This window comes from Orbicella franksi, chromosome 8 (assembly GCF_964199315.1).
Source record: "Orbicella franksi chromosome 8, jaOrbFran1.1, whole genome shotgun sequence".
Lineage (NCBI taxonomy): Eukaryota > Metazoa > Cnidaria > Anthozoa > Scleractinia > Merulinidae > Orbicella > Orbicella franksi.
In genome coordinates, this window is record NC_138152.1 from 2,378,201 (window position 1) to 2,399,978 (window position 21,778).

The window sequence follows — 21,778 nt, forward strand, 5'->3', positions numbered from 1 at the left end:
TAAGAGCTTTACTCGGTAATGAAGAGTGAAAATGACATTTACATACTTAGAAAAAATTTAGGGCGTACAAGTCCTTGCCCTGACCATTTCTTGGTAATAAAAATAACTTTTACATATATACATTCAAAATTTAGTTGGTGAGAGTGCATTCCTCGCTCCACTGACCCTCTCTCTCTGCTCTCTTCCTCACACTAATTTTTTGATTGACTAACTTATTAACCGAATGTCACTGACTGTTTTCTTTGTCGTGCTTTACTTTTTTGCTCATCGAAGAAAGTTTCAGTTTCTTCCTGGCTGTTTCCTTTGTCCTGTCCAGTACCAATTCGTTTGTGATATAACTTTGTGAATTCTCTATTCTCATAAAATTTTATCTCATCAGGGTAATAGAATGCACTCTCAGAGTCTTTAATCATCGTTTTCAGTCGATACAATTTTCAGGAAAAAAGCAGTGGTTTTCTTCATTTCCGTTTGCTTTGTTTTAGGACCTTTTAGCAGGCCGGTAATTGGCCCGTAGGCATTACCGGAGAATAATTTTCAAGTAAAGAATTAGATTCATTTCAGTGTTAAGTATTTTAAATTATTAGAAACAATTTTGACAGAGCGTTTCAACAGTTTCAGTTAAATTGTTTTCCAGTTAAACAGCACTACATGTAGCAGTGTTATAATTATTGACGTTGCCGTTTCTGAAATGGTTTGCTTAGGTCCATTAATTTCCATCAAAAAAAAAAGGGAAAGAGAAAATTATAATACGTATGCAGGTATACTCTCTGTTCCCTGTATTGTGTAATACATATACATTCTCTCCTACCACACTATGCATACCCTCACCTGTACAAGTTTTACCATCTCCAGTGAATCCAGCTTTACAGGAACAAACATGGGATCCGAGAGTATTCTGGCAGTTGGCATTGACATCACAGACTCCAGCTGAAGCACTACACTCGTCGATGTCTGACAATAAAGAAAACAAGAAAACAACATATTCAACTTCTGGAACAAATGGTAAAATACTGGTAAAATCGATTTCATTTCAAATTTTGTTAATGTAGTTGTTTGGTCAGAAAGAGAGCAGGTAGGTTGTTAGGTTGGTCGCTGGGTAGGTAGGTAGGTAGGTAGGTAGCTAGGTAGCTAGGTAGCTAGGTAGGTAGGTAGGTAGACAGATAGGCGGTCAGATGTATTTAAGTAAACGGGTTTATAAGAAGGTCGATCAGCGAGGAGCAACTTACGTGACTAAAAAGTCTTAGATTCTTAGTTCTGAGACCAGTTAAACAAGGTTACAGATAAATTGCAAACAAAGGAAAAGGCGATGTCCACCAGTTATTTTTTCCTATATTCACCATCTAACCATGCATATTTTAGCTGTTAGAAGTTGTCGCACGATAGCAAAGGACATTGTAAATGCTTGCATCCTGAATACGAGGCTTAAAACTGTGGTTGGAAAAATATTACGGTATTTAGGAATGGTCTACTTTGTGGACGTGGGCAAAAATTTATCTATCGGCCTTAAAAGCCTGTTGTTGGCTCAGAAGTGCCGACTATATTGCCGCAGACTTCATGACTCAATAGAACGGTACGTCTATCTACCTTTGCATGTTTTGCCGTCTCCAGTGTATCCAGCTCTGCACGAGCAAAGATAAGAACCAAGAGTGTTCTGGCAGTTGGCATTGACATCACAGACTCCAGCTGAAGCACTGCACTCGTCGGTGTCTGACAAGAAAGAAAATTTGAAAACAACACATTCTACTTCTGGTACAACAGTTAAAATATTGTAAATTCGATTTCATTTAAAATTTTGCTAATGTAGTTGTTTTGTCAGAAAAAGAGGAGGCAGGTTGCTAGTTTGGTCGCTGGGTAGGTAGGTTGCTATACTGATAGCCAGTCACATGTATTTAAGTAAACGGGTTTGTAAGAGGGTCCATGAGTGGGATCCAGCTTTGCAGGAACAAAGATAGGAACCAAGAGTGTTCTGGCAGTCGGCATTGACATCACAGACTCCAGCTGAAGCACTACACTCGTTTATGTCTGACAACAAAGAAATAAGAAAGCAACATAATAACTACTGGCAAGAGATCCAATCTGATTTGATTTCAAATGTTTTTAATGTAGTTGTTTTGTAGGAGAGTAGGTAGGTTATTAGGTTGGTCGCTGCAGCTGGGTGGGTATAGGTCGCTACAGCTGGGTGGGTAGTTGGCGCAGCCGGATGGGTAGGTCGCTGCAGCTGGATGGGTAGGTCGCTGCAGCTGGGTGGTTGGGTAGAAAGCTAGACAGGTTGAGAGCAAGGTTACCTAACCGTCCCAGAGCGGAACTCTTAAAAGATTCATGTAGCATGCGTTCAAAGCAAATCGAACAAGTTAAGTCTGTAGTAACAATACAGTTTGTTATCGGTTGGCCGTTTTATCCACGAAGTTCATTTATTTGCTTTCAGACACAACATATATCGGTAGCTAGGTTGGTAGAGAGCTGGGCTGGTTTTAAGCTGGTTACGTACTTTAGGAGACGTACTTCAGGTGTAGCTTATTTAGATTATGCAGACCCTACCTGTGCATGTTTTCCCATTTCCTGTGAATCCAGCTTTACAAGAGCAAAGATATGATCCACGAGTATTCTGACAGTTGGCATTAACATCACATACCCGAACGGAAGCGTTACACTCGTTGGCATCTGAAATATAGCAATAAAAACGACGATAAAATTGCATCGTAATTATGAGCAGACACTACAATTCACGAATTTCGTTTTATTTTGTTTATTTATTTACTATTTTTTTCCGTATATCTTGCCTCACCTGGCCTTGCTCACTTTATAAAAGATAGAAGCATTTAAGGAACCAAAGGATATGTAATATAATATAACTGTATAACTATGCCCAGGCTTAGGAGAACTAGTGGAGGCGCGGTGGCCTCATGGTTAGTGCGCTCGTCTCCGGATCGAGCAGTCAAGGTTTGAGCCCTTGCTTGGGTCATTGTGTTGTGTTCTTAAGCAAGAAACTTTACTCTCACAGTGAATCTCTCCACCCAAGTGTACAAATGAGTACCAGCGAATTTAATGCTGGGGGTAACCCTGTGATGCACTAGCATCCCATCCAGGGGGGTGTAGAAATACTCCTAATTGCTTCATGCTACAGAGACCGGGTTAGGCTCCGGCCTTATCGGCCACTTGGCTCGTATGCAAAATTTACGTTTAGGAGAACTAAGTTATTTTACCGCCGTTCTTGTAACCTCTATCGTCACTCACCTTAGGGACTGGACTTAAACAGATTGGCCACAGGCAAAGGAAATCAATTGTACATAACTATTCTTATTAGCATTACTTGACTCTTACTTACCCACAGTCCTCATGTCACAGTGAGCAAGTGCAATCTTCCCAATCCCAAAAAAATGCAGCCAGTACTTGCCGTCAACCGCGTATTCTCTTTCACTCGCCTTGATTTCTTGGCAAGATTCTGCGGGCATTTCCGGAATGGTACCGAGACGGACTGGCGAAAGACAACAAAATCGATGTCAACAAGAAATTCTTCTTGGAGTGTTTCAGAAGGTGAAAGCAAACAACTAAAACAAAAAAACAAAACAAAACAAAACAAACAAAACAAACAAGCAAACAAACAAACAAACAGTGAAATAAAAGCCCTGGGAGTACTCCCCTTTATTGGGTATATAGGCATGTGCAACCCTAACTGTTAGAGTTTTGGTCATAAGCTGTTACATTTTCAGCTCATAAATAGGGTAGGGAAAATTGCAGATTTTGGTCATAAATAGGGTGAGGGTTTTCGGAAGCGGACCGCACACCCCCACCCAAATTTTCTAGGAGTACTCCCCGGAACAAAAGATCAAACTCATTAAAACTTAGTGTGAAAATTCAGATTGGTATTGTGAAATGAAAGGATTGTTTTCGGCAAGGTAGTAACCACAAGCATAAGCCGATATCAGCAGATGTAGTGCAATATTGATAATAAGCGCCTTTTGTGTGGACAATTTCCTAACAAAGCTCTACGGCGGCTACGTATGTTGCTTACATCATTGTAGTTACACTTGTGTGCTATTGAAAACCAGTGGATTAACAATATTAGCTCACGAATGTAATGTTTTGGTCGCATGAATTTACCTCTGTTCTTGTCTCGTTTGAAGTAATATCTGTCAGAGTCGGGAACGAAGTCTTCAGGTCTGGCTTCCTTGGTACGGTTGCTCAATTCACACGTGCCCCGGGAAATGACGTGATTAAAACTTTGGCATCTAACGTCGCGATAACATTCCCGCAGGCACGCATCACCGAGTGATGCCCCCGTGATCTTCTTGAAGATGTGTCGCCGTAGCATCATTCCCGAGATGGAATATTCAGCTTCACCGCTGCATTCCTCAACAGCTGATTCAACGAACGACTGCTGACTCAGCAGAAACACAGCTATGATGTAAATGCGCTGCAAATATATCATTTTTTCTAGCTCTGACTCTGTTAAGTTCAAGAAGTACACCTTAATCCTGAAGATAATGGTTGAAAAATAAAATTAATAAGTAGATGAGAATATCAAAAACAACAAGACTACAAACTAGCTGGGTTGGACGGTTAGTCACAGGTAGACGTACTAGTACCATTTTGCAAACATTTGGAAGATATATCGTCCTATACGCCGATTTGTTTGACCAAAATCAGTGAATATAGTTCAAAATGCGATCCTTGCATGTTTTGTCGTACAGATAATCGAATTAGAATGGTAACTACAGGGAGGTCTCTGGCCTTCCTATAACATGCGCTGATATCAATTTTTGTAATAGTTGTTCTCGTTCAAAATCAAACCCATCTATCACGCTTGTGAACGTCTTCAACATAACAGGTGGCTGTGGAAATCTGTTTTTAGAAATAACTGTATCTTCAAAGATTGAGGTCTGCAAAGAAACATGTTCTCCCATGCTCAGTGAAATGAAAAGCAAAACAAAATAACTTATTGAATATCTTGAATAAAAGATAGAAAACTTCTTCCCCTTCTTATTTTCTTTTCTTTTCAATTCCAGAAGTGAGAGTACAATTTTACAAGTTAAAGGAGGTCACTCCAAAAAGATTACTTTTTTGTCTTCGCCTATAGCAAATAAACATTCAGCTTTTACACTCACCTAATTTTCAGCCTCGGAAGCGCCCGGTATATGTATATCCTGACGAAATTCGTCTCGAAAGAAGCGACTTCAGAGGCCGCCATTTTGAAACTTTCTTGGCAGCCAGGCCGTGTTTATGCGACGTCATTCCGTCCGACTCGAAATTGGCGGGAAGGAGAAAAACCTGCAACTGACATGGCATCCTTCACAAGGTCAGCAAAATCTTTTTTTTTCCAAGCGATTATCCACTTCACCATCTTCAATGCTATCATTTCGGAGTTTGGAGCATGTCTGGCTCAAGAGCAGTCATAACCCAAAGTGGTAGTTAAAAGGCTTGTCGGGAGCCATTTGGACAAAATCTCTCGGACGGAATGACGTCACGAAAACGCGGCCTGACTGCTGAGTACTGTTCAAGATGGCGGCAACGATGTTCGAATTTTGAGCTTCTTTGGAGACAAATTTAATAAGGAAAACCTGCACTTTAGAGTCTGAAACTTCGGTGAGTGGCAAAGCATAGTGCAAGGTTTCTATTAGCGTTAAAAAAAAGTGTGATGTACGTTTTTTGGAGTGACCTTCTCCTTTAAGAGCAAAATACAGTAGAAATGCCATCAGCCCTAGTGTATGCGCATTTGGTTAAGTTGAAATAAACTCGTAATTTCCAATACTTTTAGAACTATCTTCCATGTGCAAAGCGGAAAAAATGGAATCGAATGTAAAAGAATACTGATTGACTGCTTCGCTACACATCTCTAAATTAAAATGTTACGATGAAGATCAAAGTTTCTATGAGTAGTAGCGTTAACACCGCTAGCCACGATTATGGCATTTCTCAGGTCTAAATGCTCCGCCCGTAAACATCACCTGCGGTTGACATCTGTACATAAGTAAATACTAAGAGACTGATCATTTCAATTTCCTTAGTAAATGCCGCTCTCAAAATCGAAAGTGTGACAGTAAATTTTCAAGCACTTCAGTGATGACATATTTTAAAAGCTACAGATTTTTAAAGGTTTTTGGAACATATTAAGTATTCGTATGATCACATAATATGTGTTTGTTTTTAATTTTCGTGTTCATAAGCCCACAATGTTTTTAGCTCAGTTTTGTGGTTTGCTTTTAAAAGCATTTCTCGGTTACCTGTCAGTCAGGGGGCGTAATACAGCGAGGTTGAAATTTTCAAAGTTCCATTAATTGTTGGAAGCAAACCAATTTTAAGTTTTAGACAAGTGTTCAACATTGCAGATATAGATATATAATTTTTTCTTTTTTTTGATAGGGAACGCGAGCATCAACCTAGAGACCCATTAATCGAAGACAGGGTGAGGTGAGGGGTAAATATGAGAAGAAATTCACTTCACTTGTAGACTTTCCGAGCATACGCGCGTGATTTAGCTATATGGATCGGAGCGAAAGCAACCATAAGACAGTTGTAACTTTCTTTTGTTAATGGAATGAATTTGATATCTAAAATGTTAACAAGCATTTACTGCTTCGCTTAGTGAACTTTTGTCCTGTGCCGTGATTATTATATCTCAATGTTCAGCTGTCTATTTCCCAGTTTTGGGCCAAGAGAGACTTAATGACATGATTTTTCTTGTGTAACTGACTAAACTGGATGCGAAAAGAAACGCTAGTAATATTTATTATTATATGGCTTTGGCTTGTGGCCGATATAACGCGCGCTCTGATTGGCTAAGAGCGAGATCTGAGTGGTCATTATGCAGCCGTAATGCCCACGGGCCGATTACGGATTATGCAAATTAGGAAGAGCCCGACTCTCAAATTTCAAGCGCATTAAAACGATGAAAGCCGATTAAAATCAGTAAGAGAATATAAGTAGCTAAAAGTTTAGAGATACTTCCTTAATAAAATTTATATAGATGACTTACCAGCCGGTAACCTTAGCGGGCAGTAGTGAAAAACATTCAAAGTTTGCCGAGTCTTGAGTAAAGCTAAAATCGCTAAGTGTAAAACACCATCGGCAGATCTGTCATTCATCCTGAGCAGAACACTACGAAGAAACTTATAAGTTATCATCTTAGTCACAACAATTACCGAAGTATTGAACTCCGTCAAACTTCTCATCAAATAGATTCCCTCGCTTTTACACAAGCAAGTGTAAATCAGCTTCCAGTATCATCGCATGTAAACAATCGGGCGCCTTTTCTGTCAGTAGCAGTGTTTCTGGTAACTGCAGACGTTCACAAGGCTTGAAAAGTTCATTCATAAATCCCAGAATGAAGAAGGCGAAGATATGTTGTCGAAAGCGAATGCGAAGACCGAGTTAAGCTTATTTTGAGCAGTGCATTCTGAAGCATTAGTATTTTCTTTCACAGAAAGACCGTTGGTTTGGACAATTTTGAAGCACTTGCTGTCTTTTCTATACGCGTTGACATTCCGCCACAAAAGTCGGAAAAACTTCCCCATCAACTTGTGGTACCACGATACTAAAATACCTTTTTGAGGCTGTGGCAGTCACTTTTCCGGTAAAGAAATGAGTGTTTTTAACGGAATAAGTGATATAGTGGTGAAGTTCACTGACTGGGTAGTTCTGCCCTGGGTTTGAGACGATGAATGAATCGGTAAACGCGCGCATCGCCGGATGTAAATTGACGACTTCCGCTCGAATAATTTTTTTCCTTTATTCATGAGCCATATAATAAACAACTTAATAACCTCGACCGTTCGGTCGTTACCGGAAAATCTCAAACCTCGGCCTACCGTATTGTCCTCGCTATCGCTCGGTCAATACGGCAAGGCCTCAGTTTGAGATTTTCCCGTAACGACCTCACTCTCGGTTATTAAGTAGTTAATAATTAAGATGATTTCCGCAGAACATTCGAGCAATAATGGCAAAAATTAAGTTACTCATAGCATGGCAATATTTTGAATAAAGGTAATAAAAAGCTATCGAGACTCGAGCTCTCAAGCTTACCCCGCGAGAGAAAATTGAACTTGAAGTTATCCATATTTCAATTAAAAGAGACGTTTCCCGTTAATTAAAAACATAATAACACACGCAGTAAACATTTTTAAGACGTTTGACATTAGCTTTCTCGAGAATGCTTTGAGCTTTAATCGCGGGGTTACCTTGAAAAATGTATTAAGGTGAGATGTTTCAAATAGTATTCAAAAAGTTACCGTGCTGTGAGTAGATTTTTAGTAAATAATGTTTGAACTTATTGCTCGAAATTTGAGCGGAATCCGTCTTAAACACCTTTTGTCCGATGTCCAGGTTATAATGTTATAATCAGCATCTTTTCAGTCCAACGCGTGACTTAAATGGGATGACGTACGCACCTAGGTCTGCTCAATTATAGCAAATTTCGTCCGAACAAGTTTGATAGCAAACAAAAATACATTAATTCGCTCAAAACTTCACTCGGTGTACTTCAAGATTCTCGGGCTTTTTGCATGCAATGTTGAAAAAAAAAAAAACAAAAGGTGGAACGACTACATAAAAGTGGAAATACATAACGTGGTCGTAAGAAATTGTTTTTGTTTGAATTTTCACGTTAAGCCGAATTCTTAACTTTTGAATGTTGGCTTATTTTAATTTTCCTTCTATATTTTTTTCCGCCTTCAGAAGACAATTGCTTTGGAAGTCAACGCTCTGCTTACGTTTTGCTTTGTTTAGCTTCGTATATCTTTAGCTTGTTATCTTTCGGACTAGGTTTCATTTGTTTCCTTTTTTCTTGGAAAACTGGTAAAACTTGTGGAAACTGGTAAATTATCACCCAGTTAAGGCGGGAATTAACATGAAGGCCGTATTTTTGGTGTTATAGTTTTAACGCAAATATCTCGTTCACGTTCCAAGCAGTCAAAAATCTCTCTGCTCATTCCACATATTTACGTTTTGGGCTGTTTTGTAAACTTTTTGGTGATTTTTGGGTATATTTGGGGATAAATAGTTTTTCTCAAAGGATTAGTAAAATTTATGGAAATAGGAAGTTTTGAAGATTTGATGTTGTTTCAAAATTAGAATTTGAAGTAAAAATTTGGTAGACGTGTACCAAATAGTTGTCCACCAACTTGGTGGTGTTCGAAAACTTTTTTTCCTTTTAATCCCTCTTTAAACTTCCTAAAATTTCAGTTAAATTCATGTTCACCCCCTTTAAGTTAAAAGCCTGAACTTCAGACTTTTTCTTACTTGAATTGTGTTTCTAAACATGATTCCCTACATCTAGGCTAGCAAGAATTCTTACCAGAGCGGTAATATCATCGAAATTAAACTACAACTAAAATAAAAGATTCAAACCTCACTGTTTGATGTCCTCCCGCGTGGCTTACATGGTCATCAGAAATGAATAATATCGCTGTCTAAAAGCGGCAAGTTATATGCAAAACAAAATGCAGAGAAACTTGCGTGTTTACCTTTGCTAATCAATTATTTAGTGTGGTGCGTGGGTGCGTATTAGGATCTTCGACAACGCGCCAGCGCAAACTCGCAAACTTTGATATGGAAAAAATATAGACAAAAGCTCCAATTAAAAATGAAATAGACCTTAAGGGATGACACTTTATTCTTATAGCACATCGGGAACTGAATAAAATATGAATTAATAGTATTATTTAAAAATGAAATAACATTTCCATTTAAACATGTTGAACAGGTAGCCATTGATCAGCAGTTGTGACGACAGAAACTTTAACTTCCTTTCTTTATTAACAATTTAACACTTTGCAGCTTATGGAAACCACAGGAGTTTAATTTATTAACGTTAAGCGACAATAATTCTAAAAAATCGTCGACTCGCATTTGGTCGATTCCTACTGACAAAATATTTTTACACGCATACAATTGATTATGCAATCTAACGTTTGAGGAATGTAACAAAATCGGTCGTTAGCGAATCACTCTGTTTTATTTTTCCAGCTCTAAAGATATAGTCCGCTCACTATCCACCAAAAATTTCAAAACTATTGTTTAAGCCGTTAGCATATTTTCTTTGATATCCCTTGATGACTCTTTCAAATAATAATGATGATGATAATAATAATAATAATAATAATAATAATAATAAAATACTTTTAAAAATGCATGTCTAAATATCGGTGCTACGGAAAAATTAGGTTTGTCGAACGATTAAATGTCATAAGAAATCGTTCGAAGAAAAATTTTAAGAAACACTCAATATTTTATATATTATTGCTTCAACGATATTGAAACTACAAGCGTTTGTCGTTAGTGCGGGCCTTAAAAGATGCTCCTGTTCCAACCCCACTTTGTTAAGGTGCATAAAAAGACAAAATTATAAAGCGAAACTTTTCAATATGGGTTTAAAAGCTCCGTGTACCAACTTGAAGCAGGTGATTTATATATCAAAATAAATAAAAAGACTTATATATAAGCTGATACAATCGGGTGGAACAAAGAAAATGCATCTCTGCGCTTTATTTTTTCCATTCAAGTGAATTTATGAAACACTATATCTTCATCATCTACTAGAACTGTGATATATTTACGCTGTGATGCTGAAGTTGAAATGACTTGTTGTATTTTAATGACGTTTTTGCGATGTCTGATGAATACCAAAGCGAACGGAATAGACTGACAGCAAATATCAAATGCTGCTTCGCTTAACAAACCTGAATGTATACATCCCTTTGAATATTTAACTAACAATGTTATTAAGGAGATTAACGCTTCTTTTAGCGATTCCAAATTCCAAACATTTATAAAACCACGAGTTCCTTTCTGCCTTCGTGTGGACATTTAGAAACAGTTTGTAATATACCTTGTCATCGAGGCATTTGACAACTGTCTATCATATTCAGCACCTGCAAAGAAAATTGGTGATTTTATGTTCCCGAAGAGAATTCAATTTAAAACTTCGTGTACAAAATAGAAATAAATATGACTGTAGTAGGCAGTCCGAGAACACATGATAAAATATTTTTAAAGAGGTAACAGATTTTTCCATTCTGTAAAGCGTTTTTTCACCAATATAAAGTCTTTAAGAAATTAATGAATCATATTGATGTGGTCATGTTAATAGAAGAATATGTTTTGTTTTTAATTGTCATGCAAAAGAACTTTCAATTCAATGATTCACTTCTGGCCTTTTTTGTGGTTTGCTTGTCACTCTTGATGTTTATTTAGGCTAAGAGCAGTGCTAAATCACCTGCCCGGCAAACAATGGATAAGATGGAATAGGAAGGCAAAATTTCCAAAGCCAACAATTTTGGGTTTTTAAAGTCTCTATAAGAGCCTGGGTGACTTTTGCGTGTGAAGCAAAGGAATGGCACAATATAAATGATGATTTCGTCAGAACTAGACTGCAATATACCAGTGATCTTTAACAATTGATCTACACTCGGTCGTCAAATCTTTTTCAGACCTTGCAAGCATTTGTATGTTATATTTTAAAATATGATTATAAAATAGCAGAATCAAAAATAACAAGCTCTGCCGTGGTCATTATTAATTGTTTGTACGAAGAATCTTATTTTATTTTTATTCTACTATTATTTTTTTTACAGAAGACACTTATCGGAAGACACTTCCTGTTGGAGTTCGTCATAACGCCTTTATATTTTAATTCTTTAAAAATAAAACCATGGGTGTCTGTCAGGATCCTCGACTACACGTCACCATAAAAACGGCAATCTGACGGGGAGAAAAAATGAACGAAAGCTGCAATTTAAAGATTTAAAACAAAACATAAGTTATTGCTATTTTCCAAAAACCTATCAACATTTCCATTTTGAATATGTTGAACTGGTAAGCATTGTCCCGCAGCCGAGAACGATGAGATATTCTTTCTTTCCTCATGATTAACATTCTATGTAGTCTGCAGCTTATAAAGCCCACCGAGGTTTCGCTATTAACGTTGAGCAACTTTTCATCATTGAAAGAACATTGAAGACGTTTGATGAATATCCACGTTGGGAAATCCTACGCGGCTAGGAAAAAAAAGCAGCGGCTGTGCATTTGCCACAATACCACGCGAACATTACACGGCCAACAGAGTACAAGAAAAGCCATATTTTTGCAATATTTGGTTTCGACGTCTTAGAACTTTTCTGTTCGTTTTTATGATCATGAGTGTTGTTAAGGTGTCCGTGCGTTAAGAATTATAGGTAAATGTACCAGTCTCCACCGTTTTTTTCCTCCGGAGGATTGATTACCTGTCCCCATTAACAAACGTTCTTAATCTAACCACGCATAGTGAACGAAACAGTGATACCGCCGTTAGCAAGTTAAGAAACGCGGAACTATTTGTTAACTCGTAACAGGACACGTAACCAGACTTAGGTTTGTTACTTAATAGGCAGAAGTTTATTGTGATACACTTTGATTTAAAATCGCTCAATAGGTAGTAATTTGAAAAACATTAAAGCACTAATTGGGTGCAACGGGAAAAAAAAAAGTTTCCTGAACAAGAAAATCTCGCAGCAAATTGTTTTGAAATAAATTGTTGAAAAAAATTAATATTGCATAGTTGATTGCTTTCAAGATTAGTTAAGATTGTAGAATCACAAGGCATGGCGTTCCTAAAGTGCACAGGCCTAAAAGTCCCCACCACCTCTTTTAGTCGCTTGAAGGTAAAGGTAAAAAAGTAATGCTATTCGCCATTCATAAAAATACCTCAGGTGGGGAAAATCCGTAATCCTTGTTTCCAGCTCCCAGGTGGCTCGATAGCACAGTAGATAAAACATTAAACCAGTATCACAAGGATCACGTTTATTTATTTTATTTCTTGTTTTTGTTTTTGTGTTTTATTCTTTTTCTTTTTTTCCTGTTTTTAGGCTTTCTTTTCCCAACTCCCAACTGTTATCCGATTACTTACATAAAGGGGCAATGGTTTCTCATACCTCGTGTCTGCCGTCTGTTGTAAGTCAGATGAATTACAAATACTGGAAAACCAAAATCTCAATGCAATAATTGAATTCTGCTGATCTGTCATATCACCATAGAAACCATCACGCGGTAAGCCTTTGATTCCTCTGTTAAACACGCAGTTTATTTATCAATATCTTCAAGAACTTTTTTCCTAATTTTCTCACCTGTGTTAGGTTATTGTCTACTGACGTCTAAGCAAGCTATTAACGTTTATTAATTTTGATTTGAAGAGTAATTATTTGATTAGCTGCGTTGGTGATTCCATTGTCTTCTCCCAATATCGCTCGGCAACGTCTATGCGGTTGTTCTCTACCTGTTTGGTCTTGACACTGTGGCAAAGAAAAGCAAAAGTTAACAAGTTTTTTTCCATTATGTCACGGTAAGTCGATATCAAAATAGCACTGTATTTGCGACTATGTTGCACGAGCCCAAGATGATCTCTCATGCAGCAGTTATTTATTAGACTGCCATCGGATAAGATATTGCACTGGTTATAGTTCTTTCATTCGGTTGTCAATTGGACTGAAGTTATACGCTTTCGTTTTGCCAAAGAATCTCGGTAATTCGGTCACAAAAAGTCGCTGATAGCCCGTTCACCCTAGAATGGCTTGAATCAAAGTAAGATGAAATCTAACATTACATTATTTCGTAAAAAAAAAAAGAAAAAGAAAAAAAAGAAAACGAAACAGCAACTCAAAATGGAATTGATAATTTAAAAATCACTCGTAGTTAAAATCCTTAATCACACTAGTATAATAAGTTGACAAAAAAACAAAATCAAAAAAAAAAAAAAAAACAGTCGTATTTTTCTTGCTTAAACTATAACAACTTGTGCCCCAGTTGATAGATACAACCCATTTGATTTGTCCCTCAGTAGAAACAGGGAGCTCTCCGTCAGGAGCTCAGACGGTTGATGTCCCCTGTCTAGTTGAGCCGCTCCGGGCTACGATCACTCCGAAGACAGAGTTTATGTAATGGTAATAGGACTGAGTGGAGTCCAATTCGGTCTGATACATATGATAGATACATATGATTAAGAAAATCCGAGCGATTAAGAATATCGAACGATCGCGTATAGGGAGTCCGGTTTGTTTAATTACGGGTATGTGGAAACCTCAGGCAAATCAAATTTTTAACTGATCTCCGCGCCAATAAAAAATGCAAAACAATACCGTAAAAGCCCTCCACAATTAACAGACAATTTCTTGAGTACCATTACAACGACTTTAATAGTTTTTCGAAGATCGATGGAAAACGATTTTCCTCGCCGTCGCGAACCTTGGAAATCGGATCGTCGGAACAAAAAGCAAATAAAAATAGCTGCACGAATGAAGAGGAGTGAAACAGACCTTTAATTAGCAATTGTATAGAATGTCCGCTGCAGTCGTTTTAGAGGAGTTTACTGATATACGTTTCGATAAAAATATAAGGGTGATAACAATTGTTATCGCATGAGACTAGCCGAAATGATGTTGCTATATTATACAGCATTGGGTATTTCAAAAATAAAGCAAATATATATATATTTCGTCCCAATCGCTCACCGATCCATTCATAATCACTCTTATTGAAACGTCCTTTCAGAACTCCTGTCGGTCAATGATATGTAACAGCTTTATAATCATCACTTCAGAAGGCGTTTGTTAAAGAGAGAGGTTTAAGTCAATAGGAGATCAGAAATCAATTAAATGAACCACAGTACTAATACTTACTTTTTATCTTTATATTTAGAGCGAAACGCAACTTTCCGATGGCACTTGTATACATTCTCGTTGCTACAAGTCTGTTAAGTGGTCTGCCACTCGATACCAATGCCTTCAAGTATGGTGAGTTTCCTTCTTTGACGCATCCGTCTTCATTATATCTTATGTATGTGTATTTCTCACGTTAAGTCGGGCTGTCAGAAAGGCCACTTGATTATCAAGGACAAGGAAATCTATAATTCTTTTTTTTTTTTGATAGTACAGTGCATAAGTCTTTTGACTTCGGAACAACCGCACAATACAGGGCCACTTTTGAAGCTGAATATATTTAGTGGCTGGTTTCTCGGCAGTGGAGAAAAGAACGAGAAATAATCTATACATATGCAATAAGTCCTAGGTCTATATATTTAGTGGCTCGTATGGCTCGGCAGTGGATGACAAAGGAGCAAACGAGCCGGCTCGTTTGGTTGATGATAACTAGTGGCCCTGTATTCTGTAGTTTAGCCTCGAAGGACTCCGGCAGAAACATTTGACTTTTGTACGAGGTTGAATTAGATTCGAGTCAATGGAAGCCATTTCTCGACTGAAAAAGCGTAGTTGTATTTAGTGAAAAATTGATACAATTCAATTTTAATCCTTTGCAAGATACACTTGACAAACGGTTCATGTAACGATACCACTCTTACAGTATTCCTGTAGTGAACCACACACAAGTAGTGAACAGGAAATCAACTTTTACAAAAGCAAAGGCGTACTACTGTTTAGTTTTATTTTTCAAGTTGCTGTTGTTTTTCTTCCCAGTCAAGTCTGCTCATCTGCCGATTCAGTTACAATGTTCTTGCCCCTTTGCAAGTGTAATCAAGGTCGGTGGAGTAAGCTACCTTAGCCCCGGTGGTCAGTGGACTCCAGCAGAAAATACATACCCTGGGATAGAAGCCGCTGCTGACCAAGAATGTAGACAGCAGCAGGAAAATGAGATGCGGAAATGTGATCTATATCTAAAAGATCTTAATGTTCACCTCCACTCCGAGGCCAAACTAGCCATCAGTTACGATTGCTTCGCCGACAACAATGATTTTGATACGGGTAAGTAATCAAATCTCCCCACGACCGACCGACTGCACAGAAGCGCAATATGCGAACAGACACACTGTGTAGAAAGGAAGGGAGCAAGGAAGCAAGGAAGGACGGAAGGAAGGGAGGAAGGGAGGAAGGAAGGAAATAAAAGGAGAAATTAACGTTATAGTGCAGTTTTACACCAAAACATTATTTAGTTCACTCGCGCGTTGCATGCGTTTTTGTTTTTATCACTGTGTTTTATTGTAGCTTACTCAGAAGATGGAGATGACGTAACCTTACAATGTCCTTCGATAAAGCACAGCATTGACATTAAAGAGATCAAAGTTGAAAATAGCCAGGTAAGTAAACTGCTATAACTGAAAATTTTAGAATATCTTGCCCGAACACGAGAGCGAGGATTAGTTAAAACCATTTAATTACTCTTTGCTTACAACCAAGATCGCGCAAAGGGTTCATTAACGTAGGCTTTTGCCTTTAACGTTGGCCATTTTTAAATTTCTAAAGTGAACTCCATGTCATTTTTTTCGAGAAATTGCACAAGGCTGAAGCTTAACTAATGTGTGATGCAGATTAATAACTTGTGCACAGGTTCTCTAGTCGAGGATGGGGTAAAAAAAAAAAGCTGGAAGAAAGAAAATAGAAGAGAAAGAAGGAGGAGGGGAAAGGGATAACCACAACCCCATTCCCCCCTCGGCCACTGTCCTTCCAGCCGGAGCCCGTTCACAGGCTAACAGATTAAAGGAAGTTGAGACTACATAAGAAAAGTTTACTTTAGACCACCTTAAGCCTTACGACTCCATATGAAACATGCTAAGCGGCATGAACTATTACCATCTACATAAAACCGATTTAAATCTTTAATCTTTAATCTTTAATACAAATTCCAAATTACATTACATTGAACAAGTCAGTCCAATGAATTTGACGACAGCTTAAAACAGAATACAAGATTCCTTAATATAAGCCGCCTTAGTGTATCATTGTATGATTGTATACCTAGTTAAAAATTACTCTAAACTCATATTAAAAAATACGATTGTTGTGGGTAATTTCAACATGGCACTTTTTACCATCGAAAGCAAGCTCAGTAACCTTCCAATCGTACCTTACAAAGGAACCTTTTCTAACTGGCTCCAGGTTCCCGTGAATGTGCTCAAAGCCAACCAAGAGTGCGCGAAACAGTTTTCCTTTCAAAAGATGTTTAATCTTGAGCCTCTTGAATGCAACGTGAAGCGAGATGGCAGAACGGGGTGCATCCTCGTGGGGTACCAATGCGAAGACCCGGATGACAACGGTGGATCTGCAGTTTTTCCGCCTCCTGGCTTTGACATATGAGTTGCGCATGCCCAGGTAAGTAGAGGCTTGTTCAGGCTATCTACAGACTTCAACATTATTAACTACGGCTACATCTGTCCCTGGAGCAGCTTGCGGATCGATAACCTCCCTACAACATCTGTTCCTGCACATGTTGAAAAATCTCGGCCGGGAAGAGCTTTTCAATATCTTTCAATGCTAAATAGCACCAGGCTTCACTACTTTGCGACATTGGAATTATGTACCATTTAACCATGAATTCCGGGAATTTCGATCAGAATGTAAATGGAAGACAATTTTGGGCGCTGCCAACCGGAATTTTTTTCCGAAATAAACGGAGTGTCTCGAAAAGAATTCCAGAACGTTCAACCGAAATATCCTAGTGGAAAATGTGCTTACCATTAGTAAGCCATCTTGGAATTATGATCAGGTCGAAATGGTCCTAGTCTCTTTCGGTTAAGTGTTTTTTTTTTCCCCCGATAATTGGTATATGGTCAATCTGAACAGAACTTACCGTCAGGAAGTTTTAGTTCCCATTTGTTCAAACCGTTGACGAGTCGGATTCTCCGTGTACCGATGGTAAACAACTTAGGAGACATTTTGCTTTATTTGCGTTTGTTCTACGACATGCTTCATAGGGCGCTATTTTGTAATGTGGAAACTATCTTGTAGAAAACAGACTAACAGAGAGAAAGATATTATGCAAGCAGACATTAATGAGCTAGACTTACAGTTTCTCTGATGAACGGTTCTCACTTAGAGGAAAGAGGTTATCGAACGCATCTGAATATGGAGCCTTTATAAAAATTATCATCCACGAGGTATCCCGACAATGCAAGTAAGCTATCTGGAGAAGGACGGAATTCTCAAACCTATTAAAATTGAGGCACTAGATAAGTTTCATCATTATTATTTATTTTTATTGATGTTTATTATTTCCTTTGTTTGGATAACTTTTTATATTGCCCTTTACTTTCGTTTCAGGTTAACTCTTTTGCCTTTGTTTTGAAACAATGTAACTCATCACTAGCCTAGAAATAAAGCATCAGTAAAAATTTGTATTGTAATCGTTTGTTTTTTCTTGCTCTTTCTCTTAAGTCTGTTCTCGTTACGACGTAAGCACAAGCACAAGCATAGCAGTGGTGAGGACGCCCACAAAACAAGGATAAGCATAAGCACACGATAGTAAGGACGCGCGAAACACAAGTATAAGCACAAGTACAAGCGCATTTTTCTTTCTTCCTTCGCAAATGCCCATACCTATGTCAGGAAAGAACGCCCTGCTGTAAGCATAAACATCGCCCGCGATCTTGTTTTACCGTATCGCGGAGGTATAGAACCAGAAATAAGGTAACTATTCATTATGCAGATGCGTTTATGCATATCCTTGCGCTGTGGCGTCCTCACTACCATTATGCTTAAGCTTGAACTTATTCTTATGTCGAAGCGAAAACCAGCCTTCACTCCTTCTCCTGCTCCTGCTCCTGCTCCTGCTCCTGCTCCTGCTCCTGCTCCTGCTCCTGCTCCTACTCTTACTCCTGCTCTTTGTGGAAGGGGATTCCCAACTTGGTAACCCAACCATTGTTAGCCTTATCCATCAGGCCTTAAGTTAGCTAATCTGTTGAAAACCAGTAGTGGGTTTCTTGCGCTTCTTGTGCTGCAATTCCAACGCGCCATAATTAAAAGCTTGGGGAAGGGTGGCACAAAATGCCCGCTCTGATTTCAATTTTTCCTCCAGAAAACATCATTAGAGCTATCGTAGTCAAACTTTGTGTCTTGTCCTAAACATTTTCAGGAAACATTTTTGTGTATAAATTGTTTGGTCACGTGACTCGACCTTTTTACTTTAATTGTGTCCTTAAAGAATGTTGTACCGAAATTTGGTGTTTTTAAAACCTTAAATTCTAGTTTTTAGTTCGAATTATTTTGGATTTTTTTTTTTTTTTGATCATTTTATTCCAAATTCTTAACATTTCTTGTTTTATTATATTCTTCCTGAGCTTTTAAATTAATTTCGAAGGTATCCTTAGTTATTTGAAGAATTTTTGAAATCCAATATGGCGGATCTAAGATGGCGGACATTTTGAAATCTCCGACATAATTCGATGTTCTTTAACTTTGCGATTTACACATGTTTAACGCTTCAGTAAACGCGTTTGAACGCTTTACAGTAAGTTTGGTTACTATCAGAGAATACTTTGGGAAATGCATCGGGTATCAAGTGATTTTTAGATATTTCACAGTGTACCAGTCGAAAACACTGAATACCTTGTATTGATTTCTTTCCTATTCAGCTACACCTGCCCTTATCCCAGCCCAGTACAATGAACAACCTGCGACTATCAAACACCAACAGTCATCCTATTGTTGTTTGTCTTCTTCGTGATCCCTTAGGTGGAGATTCGTCTTCCGTCGTATTATCATATTGAATTCCCAGTCCCGTGATTGTATCTTGTTCGTTTCTTAATTTTGAGAAAGTTAACTTTGGGAAAGCTGAATTCCAAGGAGATGTAGGAAGTGTCCAACTTGAAAATGCAACCCGATATCTGCTACGTTGTACTGTTCTGTCTTTTGATGTCAAGTGCCAGGTCAAGTGTTTTATCGGTATCACATCACGGCCCCCACGTGTCAATAGGTGAGTTGAGGAATGTTTTTGGTTTTCATCAGTTTATTTTATTTTACTGTTTGCAAGTAGTCTTACCTCCATTCAAGAGATATCAAAAAAATCAAAACAACTCCCGTTGAATGTTTCTTTGAAGGTTTCGTTAATTATTTAACATTTGGCAATTTAACCGTATTTCATTTACTTTATGATTGTACTTCCTATTTTACGCTTTTTTATTATAGATTGCACTCGAATTTGGTGGTTTACTACTGTTGTTATGCAGTAATTATCTGACGTATTCATACATAACATATGATTACTGCAAAAGGGTTTTATTGAGTATTTAACTGGCAAAATTTGCTCAAGAAATATTATAATGATGGTAAATGACTTTAAGGAGAATGTTGTTTAAAGCAAAACTTAGAATATACATTTTATAATTTTGCAATAAATATGCATGGTGTCTCAAATCTGTTGTACATTAAATTTGTACGTTTATCGGTGTTGTTGTGGCTTTTCAACGATTAAAAGGAAAGGGAATGGCAAAATTAAACTAATTTTACTCGCGTGGACAGCCCACGCGGCTTTACATGGATTGTCAACATCTACGCGAATTCACGTGCGTGTTTACATTATCCGTGGAAGAGCTGACCACCAGATCTAAATATCACATATTGTAATTTATCCCTTTTTTAATATCTTATCACACCTTTCTGGCAAGCCTCGGCGGCATATCAGTTGAGTTTGGTCGCCCATGGTTCGTTTCGAGGCAAAATATCCATGGCAAGACCAAACGAGCCTGATATGGCACCTAGAGGTACCAAAAACGTACGATTAGGTACTTCTGTACCCAAACTTGACCCAAGTGACCATGCATGATATCATTGCCATATCAGATTTAACAAATGGTAAACGCCATAACGTGCACTATTGAGTTATGGATGCACGCGGGAGGTTGCTAAGCACGAAAGAAGCCTAAGAGTCGCACGAGGCGATAGCCGAGTGCGACTCTAGCTTCTTGAGTGCTTAGCAAACCTCCCAAGTGCATCCATAACTCAATAGTGCACGCTTTGGCGTTTACCATTTGTTTTATAACATAACATTGAGACATTGGAACAACAGAAATCCTTTTATTGAGCTACATCACAAAAAAAAAATGTTCGTGTAGTCTTACATGACAAGAGAAAACAAGCGCGCGAAAATTCATTCATGACAACCGACTGCACACCAGTAACTGGATAAAGTTTCATCTTCAGACAACTGTGAAGACAGTTTCGCATTTTTGGCAGAAGGACGTCGGCCATTACTTTGGAAACAATGTCTGTCAAAAGATTTGCTTTGTAAACATTAGCACACACGTCGGCAGCGTGCACCCATGGGCAAATAGTAGGCGCTAAATTAACCAATCAGAGCGCGCGCTTTGCTTTAGTTATGTTATAATAGTGCCTTAATATCGCAAGAAATCAGGACAGTAGACATGGCCTCTAATTGGCTACTTGCGAATTTGGATACATCGTCAATATATCGTCAATATTTGCTGTCTGACTGTTACCGGTATTGGGTAGCTACGAAACGTGAACGTCCCCCCCCCCACACCCCCCCCCCACTAACACCTACATCTCCTGGTCTCAGATTCCACCACCCACCCACCCTCACATCAAATCTGAGTCTTGGTGTATTCCAACTATGGTGTGTTTGTTTTAATGTCCTCAGCGAAGTCCTACGTCCTACCTATAAAACTGACATGCGACGATCATCTGACAAGAGACATCGTCATCAACGGTATCTCTTTGTTTAAATTGAAACGAACCGTCGAGGCAAATCACGTGTTTCCAGGAATTCACAGCGAATCTCAAACCGAGTGCCAACACACTTTCCACCCAGTGAAAGGGACCCATCCTGCAGAATGCTTACTGAGCTTTTCAGGGCGAAAGCTCCCTTCTGATGTAATGATTGTCGCGGTGTATCGATGTGTAACAACCGGTGATCCACAGAGACAAATAGTTCGCACAAGTAAGTAAAATGAATTCGAAAGAGCATCAAGCGATAGACCTACTTTATTACTTGAACTGAGTGAGAGAAAGGGCGCATAGAGTGGAGAAATGCTTGTGCACTATTATGTGTAAAAATTATTCACGTTACAAGG

At 38.4% G+C, this 21,778-nt stretch overlaps 2 protein-coding genes across 3 annotated transcripts in view; one reads left to right on the forward strand and one right to left on the reverse strand.

Moving 5' to 3' along the window:
• LOC145496193 (uncharacterized) overlaps positions 1–4,531 on the reverse strand; it is a 39,530-nt gene extending 34,999 nt beyond the window's left edge. Inside the window, exons 1-5 of the mRNA XM_081475857.1 lie at positions 4,102–4,531; positions 3,326–3,475; positions 2,539–2,661; positions 1,585–1,707; positions 829–951 (exon numbers count right to left, since the gene is read on the reverse strand). Coding sequence (XP_081331983.1) covers positions 829–951; positions 1,585–1,707; positions 2,539–2,661; positions 3,326–3,475; positions 4,102–4,429 — 847 coding nt within the window. The 5' untranslated portion in view covers positions 4,430–4,531. The remainder of the gene's footprint in view (positions 1–828; positions 952–1,584; positions 1,708–2,538; positions 2,662–3,325; positions 3,476–4,101) is intronic.
• An 8,467-nt stretch (positions 4,532–12,998) lies between these two features.
• LOC145495093 (uncharacterized) lies at positions 12,999–18,808 on the forward strand. 2 transcript variants are annotated; one of them, XM_081474665.1, is made up of 6 exons: positions 12,999–13,309; positions 14,662–14,756; positions 15,435–15,719; positions 15,960–16,051; positions 16,851–17,063; positions 18,012–18,808. In XM_081474665.1, the coding sequence occupies exons 1-5, from the start codon at positions 13,227–13,229 to the stop codon at positions 17,046–17,048; spliced, it is 753 nt and encodes a 250-aa protein (XP_081330791.1). In that variant the 5' UTR covers positions 12,999–13,226; the 3' UTR covers positions 17,049–17,063; positions 18,012–18,808. The 2 variants fall into 2 exon arrangements, with proteins under 2 accessions (XP_081330791.1, XP_081330790.1); XM_081474664.1 differs by lacking the exon at positions 18,012–18,808 and having other exon boundaries at positions 16,851–17,343.
• The last annotated feature ends 2,970 nt before the right edge of the window (positions 18,809–21,778 follow it).